Source organism: Letharia columbiana (genome assembly GCF_014066305.1).
Source record: "Letharia columbiana isolate WasteWater2 chromosome Unknown Sc0000025_s0, whole genome shotgun sequence".
Lineage (NCBI taxonomy): Eukaryota > Fungi > Ascomycota > Lecanoromycetes > Lecanorales > Parmeliaceae > Letharia > Letharia columbiana.
The window spans coordinates 222,949-242,987 of record NW_023501067.1 but is presented as its reverse complement, the minus strand read 5'-3'; the positions used below and the strand labels follow the sequence as shown (position 1 = coordinate 242,987).

Here is a 20,039-nt window from a genome sequence, read left to right as displayed (position 1 = left end):
AAAAAAAACTTTGTATGACGACCTAACTTCAGAAGCTTTCCGACTCGGAACATATAGTCATGGCCTTCCCACGACGATCCACCATACGACATCCTGGCCGGCCTACCCTCCTCGAGCGTACACACCTCTCTCCTCTGGTAGAACGACCTGCGGCTCATACTTGTCTTCCAATGCTGAGCTGTGAAGAGAGCTCGGGGCTAAAGACATGTCTAGATTCGAGCAGGGAGGTGGTGGGCCAATGACAGATGCAGATCAAATACACAACAATTCGGGTATCGAGCAGGAGAAAATTATCAATGAGCCTACCTTGAGAACAAGCGCGGATCAGCCTTCAGAGGATATCAATGAAGGGAAAAAGATCAAGCGTGAAGGACCATACATACAGCCTGCAGAGCCTACGCGAGGCCTGTCACAAAGCCAGAGTGCAGAGATCGCAATACCAGGAGATGAAGAAGCCCTGGATTCAGATCGAGCACCCATTGAGCGTCTGGGGAGGGAACGACCTGCTAAATTCAAGTCTTCTGGAGCTGAGCTTGCCTTCTGCTACTCTGTTATAGCCTCGCAGTTCATGTCGGTGCGTTTCGTAGCAGCCACGCTCTTCAAGGGTGAGTTCTAACATAGACTAGGAATACTTCGTCTCTGGTTTCAACGTAATCCTACCAACCTTGATCAAGGACCTCTCCATACCGCAAGCTTCTGCCGTCTGGCCTGCGAGTGCCTTTGCCCTGGTCTCTGCCGCCTTCTTCCTCCCCTTCGGCCGTCTGGCAGACATGTATGGTGGATACCCGGTCTATCTCTTTGGCTTGGTCTGGTTTACAATCTGGACTATCATAGCGGGTTTCGCTCAAACCGATTTGATGCTGGATTTTTGTCGAGCGCTTCAAGGATTAGGCCCTGCTGCTTTTCTTCCGTCGGGTGTGATGTTGATCGGAAGCACGTACAGACCTGGACCCCGAAAGAATCTGTACGTATCTTTGGAAACCGCATTGCCTCTTCTGAACCAAATCTTGAGTGTCGAGACATGTCCTGGGAGTGTTGACTCTCTAGACGTGTTCCAAACCTCCCTATACCCTCTCAAACAAGCAAGACTGACCTTGAAATCATAATCCAGGGTCTTCAGCATTTACGGCGGCGCGGCGCCACTGGGATTCTTTGCCGGTGTTTTTATCGCTGGCGTGACTGGCAGTTTTCTTCAATTTGGATGGTACTTCTGGATAGGAGCCATGTTAGTCTCCACTACGATTGTGGCAGCGATATTTGCGATACCAAACGACATTGAAGAGCGGAAGGCTATGGGCGTTCAAATGGACTGGCTTGGCTCCATCTTCATTGTGTCAGGCCTGATCCTGGTAATCTTTGCCATCACTGACGCTTCCCATGCGCCAGATGGGTGGAGGACGCAATACATCTATGTCACCCTTACTGTGGGTGCCTTGCTCATTGGCATCTCCTTCTACATTGAAGGATGGGTGGCCGCAAATCCGCTGCTACCTTTCGATCTTTTTCAAGTACCATATCTCTCAGCCTTATTCGTGGCTTTGTTCTTTTCGGACGGTGTGCTGGGGATCTTCCTTCTTTATGCTACGCTCTATATGCAAGACATCATGGGAGCTTCTCCCTTACAGGTGGCAGCATGGTATGTTCCGATGTGTGCTGGAGGTTGTATGATCTCCATTGTTGGAGGTTATATCTTGCATCTACTCCCTGGCACCGTGCTGATGCTGATTGGTGGAGGGGCATGGGTTGGAAACTCTCTCCTTTTCGCCCTGGCACCGGAAGGCGCCAATTACTGGGCGTTCATTTTTCCTGCTATGATCTGTGCTACTATGGGAATCGACATCATCTACAACGTCGCTAACATATTCATCACGACCAGTCTTTCACAGAGCCGTCAAGGGCTTGCAGGAGCACTGATCAATAGCCTTCTGTACCTGGGCATTGCGTTTCTCCTCGCTTTTGCGGATGTGATTCAGACTGGGACAAGGGATGTGGGACTGAAGCGGAGCTACCAATCGGTCTTCTGGTACCAGTTTGCCTGCTCAGTTCTGGCTCTGGTCATCATGATCGGATTCGTTCGAATTAGAAAGGCGGAGAGCGAGATGACTACAGATGAGAGGGCTGCCCTCGAGGTCCACAGATCTAGGTCTAGATAGCCCAAATATTATACATAGCGTAATTCAATGATCACAAGGAATCCGAAAAGCAAAGCCAATTGATGTTGGACATCAATAATATTTTAGAAGATAGAGAGCAGAAGACATTGAAATAGAGCGACGTCGATCACTTCAAACACTTGCATGTCCGTCTCTTTTCGCCTCAGTCAGGAATTGCGAAATTTCCGCTCTGGCATCCCCTCGGCCAAAATGGCATCCAGTACTGCTCATCTCATGCCAATGGCGAATGGACTGCCACCCGGAATGTCGTCCGACTCCCAAGGTTTCCAGGGGAGGGCGAGCCGCCTGCTTCCAGGCACTGGATCCAAGCGAGCCTACTGCTACCTACCCTTTGCCCTCAAGCTCAAGCCTCACTCCTATGGGATCCCTGTTAGTCACCTTGAGACGCTCTCTAGACTTTTTAATTCAATATGAACTCCACACCCCCCTCGCAACCTCTGCGCCGCTTCTGTCGCCGCTCCACATCTGAGTGCGCAGCCCGCGAGAAATGACATCACGCCTTTGACCGCTGTGTACGGCCTACAACTTTTCATTCAGTTGGTGCAATGCGCTTCATGTAGTCGGTTAGTCAAGCCATAGTGTCAACATGCCACTCTCACAGTGGATCTACGGCAATCACGAGAACGGCTCATGGGCAGGCCCTCATAATGTTCCTCCTTCCCAAAGCCCCAAATCTCGACCTCCGCGAAGTCTACGAGACAAGGTACCTTTTCATGGCACCCTTCCAAAGTACTCTGGCCCATATGGCGTGCGTATACATGGCCTTTCTCTTGACGGCTAGAGCTTACTGGCATGCTAGGTCGGATTCATGGACATCGAGATTCCTGCAACCTCACCTCGCCCTTTCTCCCATATTACACGCCACGGTCGGCATATACTGCAGCTTGAGACAGTCCTCGTCTCCCTCTACTACCCCTCGGCCATAGGGTCCGGCAATGGCAAAGACCCTGGAGGCCACAAGCACTGGTCAAGAGAAGTTTGGCTACCTCATCCAAGGTCAGAAATGTCAAAAGGGTACGCTGCTTTTGCTGGATTACCGCAATGGTTGACAATAATGTGGTTTTTCGTGACTACATGGTTCACGAAGTTACCGGCGTTCAGAAATGCAAAGCTTGCGAACCACTGGCCGCCAGAGAAGAATGCCACTGAGGGCGGTTTCAAAGTCAAGAACGAGAAGGGCGAGCACCCCAAAGGCCAGCCAGAGGAGCCGATATTTCCACTGGTCTTGTTCAGTCACGGTATGGGTGGCTCAAGGACGGCATACAGTAGCGTTTGTGGAGAATTTGCTAGCTATGGATTCGTCGTCTGCGCGGTGGAGCACAGAGATGGTAGTGGAGCACGAACGTTTATCAATCATCCATCAGAAGGGAAAGGCAGTCGGAAAGAAAGGGAGACCAATGGTCATGTTGATCACTGGGAGAAAGAGACGAAGCGCCACTGGGACGTTGTCGATTTCATATTTCCAAAACAAAATCCAATGGATACTAGGCCAAGCAATGAACAGGGCGTAGACAAGGAACTTCGGTCTGCCCAAATTGAGATGCGTCTCGTTGAGATCGAAGAGTCATACGACATTGTCAAGGCTATTGTTGCGGGCAAAGGGTCCACGGTTGCCGAGCGAAATCTACGAAACGCTGATGGAATTGGGGCATCGTCTCGTGGGCTCGACGGTGTAGACTGGGACTCTTGGAAGGGGAAGGTTAACATCGCCCAGGTCACCATGATTGGCCATTCTTTTGGAGCTGCCACGACTGTCGAGGTCCTCCGCCATGCTGATCGCTTTCAATGGGTTGGTCAAGGGATCATGTATGACATATGGGGTATTGCTCTTACTCCGCCAGAGTCAGAGCCGAGACATCGCATCAACGCCCCGCTTCTTGGAATAAACTCAGAAGCATTCATGTACTGGAGCGACAATTTCAGCGCTGCTACTCGTGTCTGTGATGAGGCCAAGATGCATGGGTCTTTAGCCTGGCTTTTGACCGTCCGTGGTACTGTCCACATCTCCCAGACGGATTTCGCTATTCTCTACCCACATATCGCGTCAATGGTTTTGAAACAGACGATCAACCCTCGTCGAGCTATCGATGTAAACATCAATGCTTCCCTTGAATTCTTAGACCATGTCATGCCTACCCCTGTCGCACCATTTCATCGTTGTCTCGAAAACGAGAAGCTGCTTGAATTACCCTGCGTCGACGAGCTACCTACCGAACACAGGCCTGATGAGAAATGGATGGCGGTCCGCTTAAAATTACCTCATGAGGTTCGGGCTCGAGTTTCCCCCAAATTACGGCGAAGATTGAAGAGATATGGAGGGTTAGATGGAGAAAAGGAGGTCTGGATGCATATGGCACCGGGTATAGAGGATCTACAGTGCAAGGCAGGCAGAGGCTGTGCACCCAAGCAGAAAGGAGGAGGCGCGGATGAGGTTGGAAAGATTACAGACGTAGCTGCTACAGGGGATGAAGCGCTCAAAGGCTTTGTTGCGGCTAGTATTCTTGAAGAATGATGCCCAGTACAAATTCTGAAACATGCGTTCTCAGTCATCCACATTACTTGGCCGGCTTTTGACCACAAAATGGGCATTAAACAAGGCTACATGAGTCTGTATCTATTTAAGATTTCGGCTTGTCCTCTTATAACGTGACAACAGCACACACCTCGGAACCCTACATACGGAAAGAGCGACCTATTGCACTGGTAACAATCCAGAGTATCATCCGAGAAACACCGGCATCCTGCCCACGATCCGCCTCAAGAACGGGCTGCATACCCATCAAGAATGGCTCCGTGCGAGTGTGGGAAACGGTTCGACGACCTCACGGAATGGAAAGCGCACTCTACAAGGACAGGCCATTGCTGTGTATATGAATGAAGGAAGCAGACTTCTGCGGCTTCCATCCGTGGCTTTGCCTTTGAGATAGCAACATCATCAATCTTTGTGACGAATCATACACCGGCTTGGTACGTTCCAACAACATTCGAAGAAACGAATCCGAACGTGGGTTGTTAATCTCTGCCTTATGACGGTTGGAAGTATTTGGTATCCTGGAAATTGGATCCTATCGAGACTTGCTACCCGTTGTTTGGCATTTGGCAGGGTCTAAATACTTTCACAACTCCTCCTCCTGAAGGTTTTCCTCCGCTGTCTAACGATGTTTGGAAAGTCCCGGTCCCCTCTGGAGGGCAGCCAAACTTGACTCACCAGTCTCCTGACGGGCTAGCCTCCGTACCCTTCACAAAGTCTCCAACTGCGGTACATTACCATTCATTCAACCCACGGCCCCCTTCGATACTCACGGCAGTACCTCATCCTGTGCTGGCTTCTTCCACCAAGTCTGCTACTACCCCTGCTCCGATGCCACGCCAAATGCCTCCTGCAGGAGATGCTAATCCCAGATCTACAACATCGTCTGTTCTAGAAACCTCCAAGACACCTACTGCGGCGATTCCTCCCGCTCCGACTGCGACTATATAAAAATAGGCTTCTCGAGGGCCGGCTTCAATTCCAGGTCAATGAAGTCAACACTGGCTCTCAAAAGATTGATAACAACGGTGCTTGGGAATATGTCTTCCAGAATTTCAATTCTGGAACGATCATTTTAGCCTCTTCTTCGACTTTGAGATATAGCTAAGTGCGCCGCTAATATGGCTAGTTCCATAATGCAAATATTCGTTATGATCTAGTTCCTCGCCTTGCTAAGCAACTTTTGCATAATTCAGTCAAGGTTCGGAAGGCGTCTCTAACTCCCACACACCTTGGGTCAAACATCTCAATCTGATCCGCCTCTTCTTTCACGGGGGCGACCTACTCTTAACCGATACTCTGGTTCTATACCGGCCGCGTGAGACTCTCAGAATTCTAATGTGGTTCCGTCGTGTTCATATCCCGGGAAAGCACCTGGTACCTGGAAGCTTGCCGTAGGCCCACATGTTCGTTATTAGCTTCTCGACATCATGGGTGCATATTCGAAATTAGGAAAGAATATCTTTGGATGCAGCATACAGATCGCGGATATCTATACAAAAGTCTACTGGCTTTCTTCAAAACCCTGACCCAGGCGACAACGGCCTCATGTGCTACGAATGGGACTACGAAACTCCCACTGAAGAAGCTCCCATCGTCAGCTCCTCCAGTCTATTTGTCTTACAAGCTCGCAAAGAAGAAAAAGGCGAAGGAGCGGTTATATTGAAGTCATGACACCTGAAGACGCATTTACACGTCACAAAGTCACCACTCAAAGCAAGCTCGACGAAATGGGAGCTAATAGATGTAGGAAGTTGAAAGAAGGACTACCGACTAAGAGAGCTACGGCCAAAAAGGTCCATAAAGAAGAACGAGAAGCTGCGAGACTCTGATGTCACCATGGCCGACGGTCAGGCGGACGAAGGCTACCAGAAGAACCGTGAGCACAAGAGGTTTGGTAAGTCACAATTTTGTTGGGCGCGGGGGTAATGGTCTGCGCCAACTGACACCCTCCATAGATCGTACCATCGTCGCCGAAGGTCAGGATGTACAGACTGCCAGCATTTCAAGCGATGTCGAAACAAATCACATTACGGCCAAGTCCCTGTCAGACGGCAGACCTTACGCCTGCTCACTATGCAAACGAGCCTTTCGGATGGAAGAAAGCCCTCGACAACACTACGGAGCCTCGCATCCCGGCTGTTTCTACCAGGTATTCGCACGGACATGTGACACTTGCAAAAAGTCGTTTTCGAGGAAGAATGCCCTTGAAGAGCATCAACGTGTTGAAAATCATTGTTATTGTCACGAATGTACGATGATCTTCGAGTTTGAATCCACAGCGGTCGAGCACTTTGAGGCTTTGCACGCCTCCCAATTTCGGTGCAGTGACTGCGAGCAAGACTTCGTCAGCGAGCATGCTCTGAATCAACATCTTAACGACAAGGTCCACCGAAGGATACCTTGCCAAATATGCGAGCAGGACTTTGGAAGCAAGCCAGCGTTGGACCGACATATCGTGGTAGAGCACCATGCTTCCGACAATCCAGAGAGGGTTTTTTACTCCAGAGATGCCCACGGTTGCTACATTTGCCAACGAACATTCGTCAAAAAGAACGACTTGGATTAGCATTTGACCTCTTTGAAACATCATCCTCTTAGTGATCTCGGGTGCGTTGCCAGTGACAAGTGCAAACGCCGTTTCGTTTCGCCCTCCGCTCTGCTGCATCACCTGGAAAGTGGTACCTGCTGTTCCGGAATTGACCGGCACACTGTCAACAATCTTGTCCAGGACAACGATATCGAGCGTATTATTACCAGTAGCCGTACCGGTCAGGACCTTCATTACAACTGCAGCGGGTCCGAATTGTCTTCATCGACCGGTACACCAGTCTTGACCCCCACATCAAGCGTAGCAAGCAGCCCTGTTATGGCTGCGATGGCAGACAGCACAGGCGAGGAACCAGTGTCTTTCCTCTCACTCGAAGCTTCCCTTTCGACCAGTGGAATTCTCCGACCTAGACCTCCTCAGATGTCTTCTACCCTGGAACCTTCGCCATTCCGACAACAACCAAAAGTCCTTAGCGACTCCGCGTTGCCGGTTCGTTCTCTGTTCCACGAGTACAAAACTCCGCTGTTCCACTGCCCCAGCGCCCTCGCGAGATCAACGCAGCATGGGGCATCACCCAGGAATTTCACCACCTCGAGTGGGCTGGCGCAGCACGTTGAGAGTGGAGCTTGCGGTGAAGGATCGGCTACTCTGAAGAAGGCGATGGAATTTGTACAAGAGCATTTGGATAAGATGGGCCTTGGGACCATTCGCCTGCTGGAATGAAGGTCTGCGCTGGGTGAGGGGAATTGCGAGTCAAGTGATCTCGAGGCTTGGTTCCGTGCGCCTGAAGTTTGGAAGGGCTTTCTTTTTCATTAAGTAGAGGATCGATGACATGACCCTCGAGCTGCACATGAAATCGCAATCGCACACGAATCACGAAGAAGACTCGTGTTCGCATCGATATCCAACATCGGCTTCCCCCGCACTGCTCCAGGCACGTTTCCACGCACAGTATCCCCGCGACCGACCCAGCCGGCTGGAAAAAGGATACGACTTCCGAACCTTCACCCCCGTCACTTCCCCACCCCCTTCCTTCACGGCCTGTTCGATCACACTATCCGTATCCTACAGAAACACCCCAATCGCCCCATGCATCCCCCGCCGTGTCATACCCCCGTCGGATTCACGAACCCCACCCCCTTTTCCCCCTCCCCCACCACCAACAACACTACTCAAACACCCGTCCCGCACGTTCAACCCCGCGTCCCCGATCGACGCGTAATCGCACAGGTCGGCCATCATCGCGACGGCCAGCGTGCAGGCTCCGGTAGGTGTCCTCGCGCGGCGTCGGCTGCGCGTGGGGCGGGGCGGGGCGGAGAGCAAGGAGAAGGTGAAGATGGTGCTTGCGTGGCTGTGGGAGCGGTGTTAGGATGGGTTGGGGTGGGGAGATGGGATGAACGACACACACACGCGCGCGTACCGGTATATTTCGTAGTCTTTCGAAGGGCGCGATGGCGGTGTCGTGCCAGTCGTGGGCGAGGCAGGCCGGGGCGGGGCTGTCGATGCGGCGCGGGTTGCCCGGATGAGGGGTCCGGTGGCGTTGGGGGGGTGGGATTGCAGGCGGGGCGGCGAGGGGCGGGGAGGGTGATGGTGGGGATGGTGGAGGAGAGGGGGAGTGGCGTTCGGGCCGTTTTTGGGGAGTTGTTTGGGTTTGGGAGGGGTTGGGTTGATATCTCTGACCACGGCGTGCGGGGCCGACTCATCGTTTGGGGTGAGCTGGGTTCAGCTAGCTAGGGGCGTTGGGAGATGTGTGGAGTTTTGATCTTGTGCGTGCGGCAGATCGGATCTGGTCGAATGCGCAGGTTGGACGCAGACTGAACTCGTGAGCGGATGTGGAAGTGGAAGTGGAAGTGGAAGTGGAAGTGGATGCGGCGAGAAGGTATGTGGCCGCATGTTGGGGTTGCTCAGGCGCGTGGGAAAAGGCAGGATTGGTCGCGGATATGGCATCGTGTGATCATTGGCCAGGTCTTAAAGAAGTGATGGCGTCGCGGGTGGGCAGTGATGGAGATGAGGAGGGCGAGACGCAGGGGATGGAAGGTTCATGCCGGGAAAGAAATGCTTGCGGTTGGGATAGGACATGGTAAAGCAATAGCAGTGATGAGGGGATTCCGGAATGCTTATCTGCAGCGCCTAAAACAAACAGTTCGCTCTCGATTCAAGAAATCTGCACCGGCGCCGGCCCCGCTATCGTCACCGCAGTCAAGCTGTTGACATCCGCCTTTGTGTTCTGCCCCGTCAGCGCCGCGAACGCGATCCCGGCCATCCCCCCGCAATCGTACTCGTAACCACGCCCTCCCCGTCAACGGTAGCGCGCTGGTAGTCGACCACGTTCGCCTGGTTCACCCAGCCGATGTACAACCCCTTGCTCAGATCTTTCTTGCTTACAGCCGTCGTGTCGAAGACGAACTTGATCGGTCCGCCGCTCCCGGTCGTCTTGCCGGTGACCTTTGCCGTCAAGGCCGGGATGACGGGGAAAGCGGGCGTGGCGGCGCAGGAGCCTTTGACGATGAAGGGCGCCGCGAGGTTGAGGGCGTAGGCGGCGGAGATGCGGGTGTCGAAGGGGGCCGGGTTGGGCACGTCGCTGACGGAGCGCTGGCGGAAGAAGGCGTCGTGGCGGGCCTCGATCGCCAGGATGGAGGCGGGGCCTTGCACCGTCCCGGGGTCCGTGAGGGCGAGGCTCGCGACGACGTCGACGACGGCGCCGAGGCCGACGGAGGTGATGATGTTTGCCAGCGCGTAGAATTCGTCCGCGTTGCCGACGGGGAATGTGTATTTGCACGGCGTGAAAGTGGGCGCGCCGTTCGCTTTCAGTATCCCCTCGGCCGTTTGCACGTGGATGAGCTCCTGCGCCTGCACGCGCGTGACGACGTCGATGGCGTGGTCGTGTCGGTGGTCCGTGTTCCACTTGGTGAGGTTGTGCAGCCCTTCGAGGAAGAAGGCCGACTCCAGGTTCTCGAGGAAGTTGACGCCGGAGAAGTTGGCTATGGCGCCGGGGGAGATGCCGAGGGGGGAGGACCGTTGGGAGGGCCTCCACCAGCTGTGGCGGCGGTGGATGGAGCCTGGCGGGGGAGGACGAGGGCGGAGGAGGAGGCGAGAAGGAGGAAGAAGGGGATGATGGTTGAAGTCTGCATGATAGCTGATGTCTGCTTTGAGGGGATGGAAGTGGGAGGGTGGTCGAAGGATGCTAGGACAGAAGATTGATACTAATGCTGAGTTTCCGCTAATGGGTAGGTAATACACAGAGAACGAGGTGGAGGACACAAAGGACTGTAAGAAGTGTCGTGACTATTCTGAAACCTGTGCTGATGGCCGGTGCTTGATGAAACAATGACAATGTTCTATGGGGGGGGGGGGCAAGCCTCTGATATACAATTCTGCAAACATCACAGACCCCATGTTATCTCGCGAAATAGATACATCAGCGCAGTAATAAAGAGTAGCAACATAATCTCCAACATGTTACAATATGCATCGTCGTATTTAGGGTCTGGTCGTGGAGGACGAGTTGTATGTTGTAAAAGCTCGGGAGACTTGGAGGCGCAGTCCGTAATTGAGCACGCTATTTCTGGCCAAGATACCGTATTTCTGGAGAGCACTGCCCTTCCGCCGCGGACACTCTCGATTAGCTTCTGATATTTGGTAGTCATTGGTAAAGAAGGACATGTCTGTAGAGATTTGATGATGTTGGTGGTACTTTAATAAGATGAGAGATCATGGAGATGAGTGAATGAGTACGGCAACCCATTTGGAACAGCGGGCCAACCAACAAATTTTGATTTTTTGATTTTCGCAAACCCATAATTCAGGGCCCCATCATGATTTATTTATTGTTCTATCACAACGTATACAATAGATCTATAACGCTTAGAGATAATTTATTAAATAGTATATGTATTCGAGATTATATCTAGTCTAAATGTTATTTAAAGCTTAACGCTGTTTCATATCTAGAAAAAATTCTAGAATATCTCATTAGAAGATTATTTCGCGAGAGCGAGATTAAGAACGCTATAGTTGATAGTCCTTAGGATTTTAAAGCAAATGCCTTATTGTGATGTGCAAGGCCTACAATTAATGAAAAATGGAAATCCGTTGGTTGACCCCCTGGTCCAAATAGGTTGCCGTAGTGAGGGAGTGAGTGACCGCGTACATTAGTGTGAATATTTATATGTAAACAAAAGGGTATCAATACTCCGTCTCATCTATGGAGACTTGCCGTTAGTCTCCTCTAAGCGGCCACGTTCACTGTGCCATTTCGCTCTCCTGTCCCCACGCTGCTGTCCACGGAGACCTTCTCATTGCTCAAGTCAAGCACCTCTCTCTTGATTTCCCGATCTGCACCTTTCCGCTTCCCGTCTATCGATTCTCTGTTCTTCGAAGTCCCGCGCTTCGTTGTCCCAGACATGAATAGACTTCCTTTCTTCTTGAGTATCTTGCTCCCTCTTCTCTCTTCCCCACTACTCCTCGCTATGGCCACGCTTTTTCTTTCTCTGCGTTCCTCTTGTTTTGTCTCCAGAACCTTCTTTGCGTGACCCACAGTCTCGTAAGTGTCATTCTTGCCCATCTTTCTCTTCTCTTTCAACAAGGCTACCCGTCCCTTGAGACCCTCCTCCTTCTGCGCTTCATCTTCCTTTCGAATCTCAGACACAATCCGCCACGCAGCATCGATCTTGGTCAATTCTCGTTGCTTGGCCTCACCGTCGAGAGCCTGAGCATCTTTGCCTCCTTGGATCATACGAGCCTTACGAATGAACGCAGTCGGCTGCCGACCCTTGATGAGCTCCTTATGTACCCCCTTGAGCGTGTATCCGAAAGGTCCGATAATGGCAGCCAAGTCTTTGAGCACGAAACCACCGATACCTTTGCCTACACCTTGGACGAAGCCAAGCGCACCGTTTTTGCGAGCCCCATGATATGGCTGTAAGACCAGACCAGTGACACCGTCATAGACACCAAAAGTGAATTCAGAGCCGGCAGCGCGGAGGCCGGAGTGGAAACCTGATATACGTGGGGGAGTGCGGACGGTGGTATCGCCATAGAGACGTGGAGCATTGTGAAAACCTTGCGCGATAGCGAGTGAGAGATCCATCGGGGCTTTCGCTAGTGCCTCACCAGTTTTGGCAAATCCGTGTCCGGTGTCTTCTGCAAGAGCTTGGACCAAGTCTTGACCCGGATGCTCGTCGGATCCTTCCGATCCAATGTCAGAGGTCACATAGTCGTCAGAGACGGGAGCGTTGTTCATTGTTGCCTTGGCCAGCTCGCCATCTTGCTGTTTACCATGCTTCTCAACGTCGTCATGCACTCGGTCCAGAAGAGTATGTGGCTCCGGAAGATGGCTCTCGGCAACCAGTTTTCCTCCATGGGGCAGGTCACCATCAGTTCCGCCTTCCTCATCTTCCGGCCCCTTCTTCTTGTCGGCATGCCCGTTTGATTGTGAATAAGACTTCATCCCACCATCCCTTCGCTGAGCTTGAGACCCCCTCCGCTCTTTTTGTCTCTGCTCCCTCTTTTCCTTTTTCCGTATGCTTTTTGCCCACCTGACAGGCATCCCACCCAGGCCTTTAGCAATGCCGCCGGCCGAATTTGCAAGAGCTGCACCGGCTCCGGTGAGGGGTTCACCAGGCCCTTCAAAGTCATTCCATTCGTAGTGTCGGCACAGCCTGAGGTCCTTCCATTGAATTTTCTTTTTCTCAATCAGGACTTGTGCTGCAAGGGCCGACAGCCTCAAATTTGAGCTCTTCAGTGTCCAGACCGCGACACGGTCAGGGAGAATAGAGCAACGCATTGAGTGATCGCCTCGCATAGGAAGGTGACGGTGGAACGATTCGACAGCGTTCTTGGCACCGTCTCCCTCCGCCGCAATCGACTTCGCAATCTTCTCTGCAGCCTTTTTTGCTTCTGGTGTTAGACACTGCTGAATTCCTTCCGCAAGTGCATCGGCCGAAAGCTTCTTATAGGGTGTGGCCTGGTGAGCACCCGCACCCGCTTTTGCAACCATCGCACCCCAGAATGGTTGATCCCCGAAAAACGGTACGATCATGGTAGGCTTGCCACACTTTAGGCCAACGGCTGTTGTCCCAGCTCCTCCATGATGTACCACTGCGCTGACACGAGGGAAGAGCCAGTCATGCGGTGTGTTCTCGAGCATATAAATATTGTCTGGTGTGTGGCCCTCGTCACCGAGACCACCCCATCCTTTGCTCACAAGCGCACGGACACCGGCTTTTTCGACTGCCTCGAATATAAGTGAAGTAAATTTGTCGGGATCATCCACGACGATGCTGCCAAAGCCGATGTAGACAGGAGGTTCGCCGGTATCCAAGAATTTGGCCAGTGTTTCCGGCGGCTTGAAGGACGATGCAAGATCGAGGAAGACGAAGCCAGCAATGTCAATTTCTGGGCCCCAATCCGTTGGCTTTGGGATCAGCCCGGGTGACCACATGTACGTGTAGGGTACTTCCAGTCGGAACAGCTGTCCGGGCGCCCATAGAGTCGAGACTGGCTCGAGCCCGAGGGTCTTCACTCGAAAGCGATTGACTAGATCTCCTAGTCCTTGCCACGTCCTATCATTCTGTCAGCAATCGCTTTCTACCAGTTCATACACACAACTTGACGTACATCATCTCGACCAGCGGATATGACATGAAATTGGTATAATTGGTATCAACATTACTCTTCTTGATATTCGCTAAAGGATGCGGGAATTGTTGAGTAGGACTGTACGGAAATGTGAACATTAGATGGAGAGGAACTCCAAGCCGTTCTGCGCAATGAACATGTGCGAAGGATGGTGGATTGGCGATGATGGCATCGGCAACGAACGGATGCTTGCCACCCATCATTTTGAGATTGGCTGGAAGGGTCTCATCATCTGTCGCGTTGATACATGCTCTCCAAAATCCTTGGAACATCTCAAACATTGCGTCTCGCCTTCGGCCAACCTCGCCTGCCCTTACCGTAGATACGGAGGGCATCAAGCCAGGGTTCTTGACCATAAACGCCATGAGCTCTGCTGGATCGCCTCCAACAGAAAAGAATTCCAAGTCCGAATCTTGTTCGACGAACTTCTTGAAGGCTGGATGAGTGGCTATTCGCACACGATGTCCATGATCTTCTTTCAACAGCTTCCCAAGCTTCAGAAATGGTTGTATGTCTCCTCTGCTTCCAATCACCATGATCACAATGTTCAGAGGTGGCCTTGAGGTTTCTTCGTCCAATGATGGTCGCGCAGAAAGAGCGGACAGCCTCGCTACCAGATCTGGTCGTCTGATGTTATCCTCCTCATGTAATGGCGACAGAGTCCGCTCCAGTTCTAGTTCGTCGTCATCGTCAGGGCGCTTAAAATGATGTTGCAGGGTTGCACCGAGAGCATGCGCCAAATAACCATGATTGTTGGTCTCGTTGACACTAATGTTCAGGCGTCCGTCCCTTTTCGATACCTTCCCCTTTGTCTTGTAGTTTTCATTGCCCACAGAGAACTTTCCAAATTGCCCTCCACCTGATCTTCGTCTGCCGTTCTCGTCTGCTTCAGGCACACTTCCAGCACGTCCCCTAGTGCTAGGCGATCGACCGCTGCGATTCGACGGTCTGGAGGCCAGCTTCATCTCTGACTCGTCGTCTGAAGAAGACGATTCATCGTCCGAGGTATGGCCACCAGCTGCGGTGTTGAGAAGCGTAGGCACGTGTCCAGTGTAACCCCTTCGCGGCCTCAAGAACGTCGATGTTCTCTGTGATGGTACAGGCCGTTCCGACTTGAACCTCCTCTTCGCCTGTGGCCGAGGCGCCTCGGGTGCTCTCCCAAGACTTGGTGGCCCTGGTGCCTTCGTTGGCGTTGGTGCCCCATTGTCGACGAGCGGGTTCCTGCTGCGGACTGAAGCATGATGTGGGGCTAATATTGAGGGCGCCTTAGATGGGGCCTGGGATGATTCGGTGCGGTTCTGGGGAAATGGAAATTCGAGTGCTGGTGGTATTGGGAGGATGTTGGTCGCGTTGTTCTCTTCCGAGATGGAGGAGGAGTCCTTCATAGTGAGAGGATAAGGGACACAAGCCTAGCTGTAATTATGTGTGTCAATTTCCAAGTAGTCCCAGGTGAGACGATGGGTTTGGGACTGCCGTGACTTGTGGAGTGCTTTGGGTCATGCGTACTGGGAGTGAGGCTGGAAAGAGGTAGAGATTAAGTGAGATGGCGGAAAAACGTGGAGCGAAGGATTGGCATCTTCACCAATGGGAAAGTAAGAGATGTGGGGAAGGGGAAACAGAGTTGCCATATTGGAGAAGAGAGTGAAGGAGAGAAGGTTGCTGCTGCCCCAAGATGACAATGACATCGAATGCCGACCATTGCTTCATCCGACACATCTTTCCCCCAAATTCCGAAGACGCCAAGAATTGCATTCATTATGATTTATGATTTATGACTTATGATGGCATCCGGCCCGGACGGGATTTGCTGAAATAGCATGTTCAACCCGTGATCGACAGCAGGGTGAGGTCATTATCCGCTTTGCTAGCTGCCGTTTCGGGGGCTCATCCGCACATGCCGAAAGTATGATTTACACACCTGATACGCTGACACGACTCACGAGTACAAAAGCTATCAGCCCTACCCATAGACGTTGGATCTAATGGTAGTGGACCACAATGCTTTGTATGTAACGAAGAATGCTTCAAGGAGAACAGTAGGAAACATACAAGTACATACAAAAAGGTAGCTTTGCGAAGATCAACGCCTATTGTAGTCCACAAAGAGACTTGACGAGGATCAAGCATCGTAAACAGGATATAGATAGTACAGGGAGACAGAGATAGGCAGAACATGGACCCTATGCCTGGGAGGACTAGTGAGAAAAGCAACACGAATCATTGCAATCCTAGGGGACACCTTCGACTCCCCACGTGGAATGAAGGTTGTTGCTATTAGTATCTCCCTCATTTACTCCCATTACATATACTGCTGTATACAGCCGAATCCACCCCATCAATCATCGAACTCAGCCTTCAACATCTCCACCGCATTAACATCCCCACCGGCCTCCTCAATTGCCCTCAACGCCGCCAAGCTCAACTTCCTCTTCTTCTCATTGGCCTCCTGCTCCCTCCTCGCCTTCGTCTTCGAGCTCCCGCTCGGCGCAACCCCGGTGAGGATCCTATCGCTATCATGCGCCGTGAAGTTGACAAAGTTGCCGAAGCTGGAGCCGGTCGATTTTGGAGACTTGATGTTGCCGAAGGATTTGGCTGATTTGAGCGTGCTGGACGATTTCGGTTGCTTCAGTTGGCCCACGGATTTGGTCTTTTTGTGGCTGCGCATTTTTGACCGGCCGCGAGATTTGGTGGGAGAGTGGAGCGGTGGGGAGACTGATAGGGAGCGTAGCTGGGGAGGATGGAGGGCGAGCCATCCCAACTAGATCGGGGTCATCGTGTCCGTAGAGCGCAATGGGTATCTCCTCTGCGCCTGGCGACTGTAGCGGGTTGGACGACACGATCGAGTAGCCAGTCGACGGGTCTTCGTTGACGAACTGACCATAGGGTTCGTATTGGATCAGGAAGTCTTGGCGCATGTAGTCTGACGACGGCTGTGCGATTCCTGGCGTTGACTGCGTGGCACTGGCGTTGTGTTGGTAGGAGTCTATATTGACATTTTCTGGAAGCCTGTGCAACCAGCTGGGCTGAACATGGTTTGGCGACGCCGCTGAGAAACCGAGGTCAAGAGGAGATAGCGGCAGATAATTCCATGATGATGGGTGGCGTAATTGTCGCACATGCGTGCGTTCGCTTCCCTGTTCTTTGCCTTCAGCTTCGACGTCGCCGCTTGTCGAGGGCATGGAGTTCATTTCAGCATCGCTCACTTGGCCTTGAAGGGCATGAGCGTTCGGGAGAGGATGATAAAAAGATGTCTGCGGAGTGGTAGATTTCTCTTTGGGTGCCTCTGACTTCACATCAGAAACCCTCATAGCATCTTTCGGATGCTGTTGTGTGGACTTACGACTCGAAGTCACAATATCGCCGGGTCTATGGTCTCGAAAGCTACCTCTACTCCGTGGAGGTGACAATTGAGGGGTATTGTTCGGCGTCTGAAGACTGATCTGCTCGAACCGCCGTGTCCATTCATGATACGCCGGCGTGTCTTGCCGATAGTGATAGGAAGGACGCATCATCTCGCTTGAAGGAGTTTTGAAGACTTTCTGCGACCTGCCACGCTGTGGTTCTTGTGCGGGAGCGCAGAACTTTGCTTTCCTCCGTAGCGTTCCTCCGAGCGTTGGAACAGCTGAAGGGGACGAAGATGGTATTAGTGGAGCCTTCGTTTGGCGATTTTTGTGGGACAGTTTCCCTTCCAGTTTCAGAAGTTCGCTGCTGGAGATTGCACTTCTCACCGTCGGCGCCTCGCATCGGATGAGAGGAGGGCGGCTTCGCAAGGGTGGAGTCAGCTGAGGAGGTGAAAAACGGAGATCAGCTGCAGGTAGTCGTTGGGAAGAAGGCAGGCTGGTGGTCTTGCTTCCAGTAGAATAGCTTCCACTCGAGACCGTCTCCTCATCAAACGCAAAATCGAAATCGTAAAAGTCGTCTGATCCATCTGCCGTATCGCTGATAGTGGTCGGGTCTTGGTTCAGCCATTCATCAAAGAGGTCATCGCAAGGGTCATCGATCTGTGTGCTGGTGTTGCCGAAGTCTTTGTTCATCGAGCGATAGCAACCGAAGTTCAGCATTGTGTCTGGCTGCATGCGTGCAGATGAGTAAAAATTTTGTAGTGCGATCAAGAGGCAGGGGCTTAAAGGGACTTCGTTAAAAGGAATTGAATCGTTCAACTGAAAAGCTGAACATGATGAGACCGGTTTGCGAGAACTTCGTTCAAGTTGCCGCAGCGAGCAGAAAACAACAAATACAAGTGCAGAACGAGTAGGGTTTTAAGATACAAAAATCACTTCCAGCCCTCGCTTAGCATTCCCAACTGTGCGGGGAATGTAAAATACCAGTCCAGAAGCATTACCTGAAAACAGTCTGGTGGCTGGTGGGCCAACTGCGAAGAATGCTGTTCGATGAATGCAGCCTAGAGAAACTCCAAGCGAGTTAATGCCCAATTGCAATCCAGAGAAGAATTGATGACTCAAAGTAGGATGAATAGTAGGTTAGAGCGCAAGGCTCTTGAGGACGAGTCTGAAAGAAGTCTTTGTGTCACGGCTTACGCTGTGCAACCAAAGGCTCCCAGCGGAAGGCTTACGAAGCCAGAGGACCCGTTCAGTTTCGATTCGACAATGCTTGCTGCAGATCCTATACACCACCCGATGATGAGTAACGCCATTCAGAGTTCAGATATCGAAATTCTGAACTTCTGGCATCCTGCCCAGTCCACCTCCGCCAGTCCCTTTCACGCTTTGTTCCAGTCCCTTGCCCTCCACCTTCGCGTTCGGTTCCTCATGAACGCCACCAGCGCTCCGATCAATGACATGCTTCCTCAACATTGCTAGAATCTCACTATTCTGCCACCGCTGTGGCACAGGTCTGTACGCAGGCTTGAACGTGCCAACAGTTTGAGCCCATTCACCGCTTCTAGGTGCGCCTTGTCTCCACTCGTCCGTCTCAGACTTATCCATGGCTTTGCCTTGAGCAGCCGGTGTAGACGAGTCCGAGTCGCCACCTTCTGCGGTCTCACGGGATGTTGGTGTCGGTTCTTGTGTAGCCCAATAGTAGATATCCCAGTCGTTCTCATCGAGGAAGAGGTCGTATTGTTGGAGCTGCTTCGTGGTCATGCGGGGGAGGTTGGTGTCAGCGAAGGTGGAGAGGAGGAGATCACTTTCGAGGGTTCCCCTCTTGCGGCTCTGATCTGTTAGAAAGAAGGTCTGGGTCAGCCTTTGCATGTCTTTGATGGTTAAGTCGAGTAGAGAAACGGACATAACAACCTAGCGCGCATGGTGTTGCCATCTTCGCCAGTCCGCCTCAGTGGCTCCACCTTGAAACTTGCTCCCTCCATCTCGCCCACCTCAAGCTCCGCATTGACGCCGCTCTCGGGCGCACCCTTCTGAGCCCCCGCCATCATACGCTCGGTGTTCTCCGGGATCGAATCTTTTGGCACGAAATCTGGGTCGACGGAGGTGAGGAGCTCAGGCGGTGCCTTATCGGCACCTACACTTGGCATCTCATTGGCAATGGTAGAGTTGGTATTGGTCATATGTGGCCCATCGGGCTTGGACTTTTGTGATTCTTGCCATTCTGAGGCATTCTCATTCGAGTGAGGATTTGGGAAGGTGCGGGGCATAGAGGTTGATATGGGTCTGAAGGCTCTGGAGACTGGCCGAGCAGAGCGTGGTATACATCGTAATAGAGACATGGTGGGAGGTGATTGAAACGTGCTTGAGATTAAAGGAAGAGTGTGCAATCGTAGAGATGATGGTGATTTATGGATTTTGGGAATGACATCAATATCGCGAGTCTTGGCATATCTTCACGTCTTGGCATTGTTCGAAGACGTATATCTTTCCGTCAATACAGCTGTTCAAACCACGACGCTACTCGTATCATGTACGAAGTTTCTGCCGTACCTCCTTGGCACCCTTCGTTTAGATTGGAAACGTAGGTACCTCTTTATAAAGATAGGCCATCAGAGGTGAAAAATATAGGGCGAAAAAAAAAAAAACTTTTGATGGGCTGAACTGGGATTTGAACCCAGGACCTCTTACATTTTGTGATGACCCAAAGCAAGAATTCTGCCACTGAACTATCCAGCCACTACGATTGATTCAAATATTATTTATTTATATATACACATATTTTTAAATCCTCTCAAGCTGGTTCG

At 51.9% G+C, this 20,039-nt stretch overlaps 8 protein-coding genes and 1 non-coding gene across 9 annotated transcripts; 4 read left to right on the top strand and 5 right to left on the bottom strand.

The window, feature by feature from the left end:
* Nucleotides 1-205: 205 nt before the first annotated feature.
* Nucleotides 206-2,153, top strand: HO173_007558 (uncharacterized protein; the record flags this gene model as incomplete). Its single annotated transcript, XM_037309460.1, has 3 exons — nucleotides 206-574; nucleotides 627-964; nucleotides 1,112-2,153. 3 exons carry the CDS (start codon nucleotides 206-208, stop codon nucleotides 2,151-2,153), a joined length of 1,749 nt encoding a protein of 582 aa, XP_037163539.1.
* A 607-nt stretch (nucleotides 2,154-2,760) lies between these two features.
* On the top strand, nucleotides 2,761-4,686 carry HO173_007557 (uncharacterized protein; the record flags this gene model as incomplete). The annotated part of the gene is made up of 2 exons (XM_037309459.1): nucleotides 2,761-2,922; nucleotides 2,974-4,686. The coding sequence occupies 2 exons, from the start codon at nucleotides 2,761-2,763 to the stop codon at nucleotides 4,684-4,686; spliced, it is 1,875 nt and encodes a 624-aa protein (XP_037163538.1).
* A 1,857-nt stretch (nucleotides 4,687-6,543) lies between these two features.
* HO173_007556 (uncharacterized protein) lies at nucleotides 6,544-7,273 on the top strand (the record flags this gene model as incomplete). Its single annotated transcript, XM_037309458.1, has 2 exons — nucleotides 6,544-6,601; nucleotides 6,663-7,273. 2 exons carry the CDS (start codon nucleotides 6,544-6,546, stop codon nucleotides 7,271-7,273), a joined length of 669 nt encoding a protein of 222 aa, XP_037163537.1.
* A 300-nt stretch (nucleotides 7,274-7,573) lies between these two features.
* Nucleotides 7,574-7,978, top strand: HO173_007555 (uncharacterized protein; the record flags this gene model as incomplete). The annotated part of the gene is made up of 1 exon (XM_037309457.1): nucleotides 7,574-7,978. One exon carries the CDS (start codon nucleotides 7,574-7,576, stop codon nucleotides 7,976-7,978), a length of 405 nt encoding a protein of 134 aa, XP_037163536.1.
* A 445-nt stretch (nucleotides 7,979-8,423) lies between these two features.
* Nucleotides 8,424-10,651, bottom strand: HO173_007554 (uncharacterized protein; the record flags this gene model as incomplete). The annotated part of the gene is made up of 4 exons (XM_037309456.1): nucleotides 8,424-8,606; nucleotides 9,397-9,482; nucleotides 9,535-10,439; nucleotides 10,626-10,651. The coding sequence occupies 4 exons, from the start codon at nucleotides 10,649-10,651 to the stop codon at nucleotides 8,424-8,426; spliced, it is 1,200 nt and encodes a 399-aa protein (XP_037163535.1).
* An 832-nt stretch (nucleotides 10,652-11,483) lies between these two features.
* Nucleotides 11,484-15,279, bottom strand: HO173_007553 (uncharacterized protein; the record flags this gene model as incomplete). The annotated part of the gene is made up of 2 exons (XM_037309455.1): nucleotides 11,484-13,818; nucleotides 13,874-15,279. 2 exons carry the CDS (start codon nucleotides 15,277-15,279, stop codon nucleotides 11,484-11,486), a joined length of 3,741 nt encoding a protein of 1,246 aa, XP_037163534.1.
* A 1,128-nt stretch (nucleotides 15,280-16,407) lies between these two features.
* HO173_007552 (uncharacterized protein) lies at nucleotides 16,408-17,955 on the bottom strand (the record flags this gene model as incomplete). Its single annotated transcript, XM_037309454.1, has 1 exon — nucleotides 16,408-17,955. The coding sequence occupies one exon, from the start codon at nucleotides 17,953-17,955 to the stop codon at nucleotides 16,408-16,410; it is 1,548 nt and encodes a 515-aa protein (XP_037163533.1).
* A 600-nt stretch (nucleotides 17,956-18,555) lies between these two features.
* On the bottom strand, nucleotides 18,556-19,574 carry HO173_007551 (uncharacterized protein; the record flags this gene model as incomplete). The annotated part of the gene is made up of 2 exons (XM_037309453.1): nucleotides 18,556-19,070; nucleotides 19,139-19,574. 2 exons carry the CDS (start codon nucleotides 19,572-19,574, stop codon nucleotides 18,556-18,558), a joined length of 951 nt encoding a protein of 316 aa, XP_037163532.1.
* A 314-nt stretch (nucleotides 19,575-19,888) lies between these two features.
* On the bottom strand, nucleotides 19,889-19,971 carry HO173_007550. Its single transcript has one exon. It is a non-coding gene; the product is annotated as a tRNA-Pro (tRNA).
* Nucleotides 19,972-20,039: the final 68 nt, after the last annotated feature.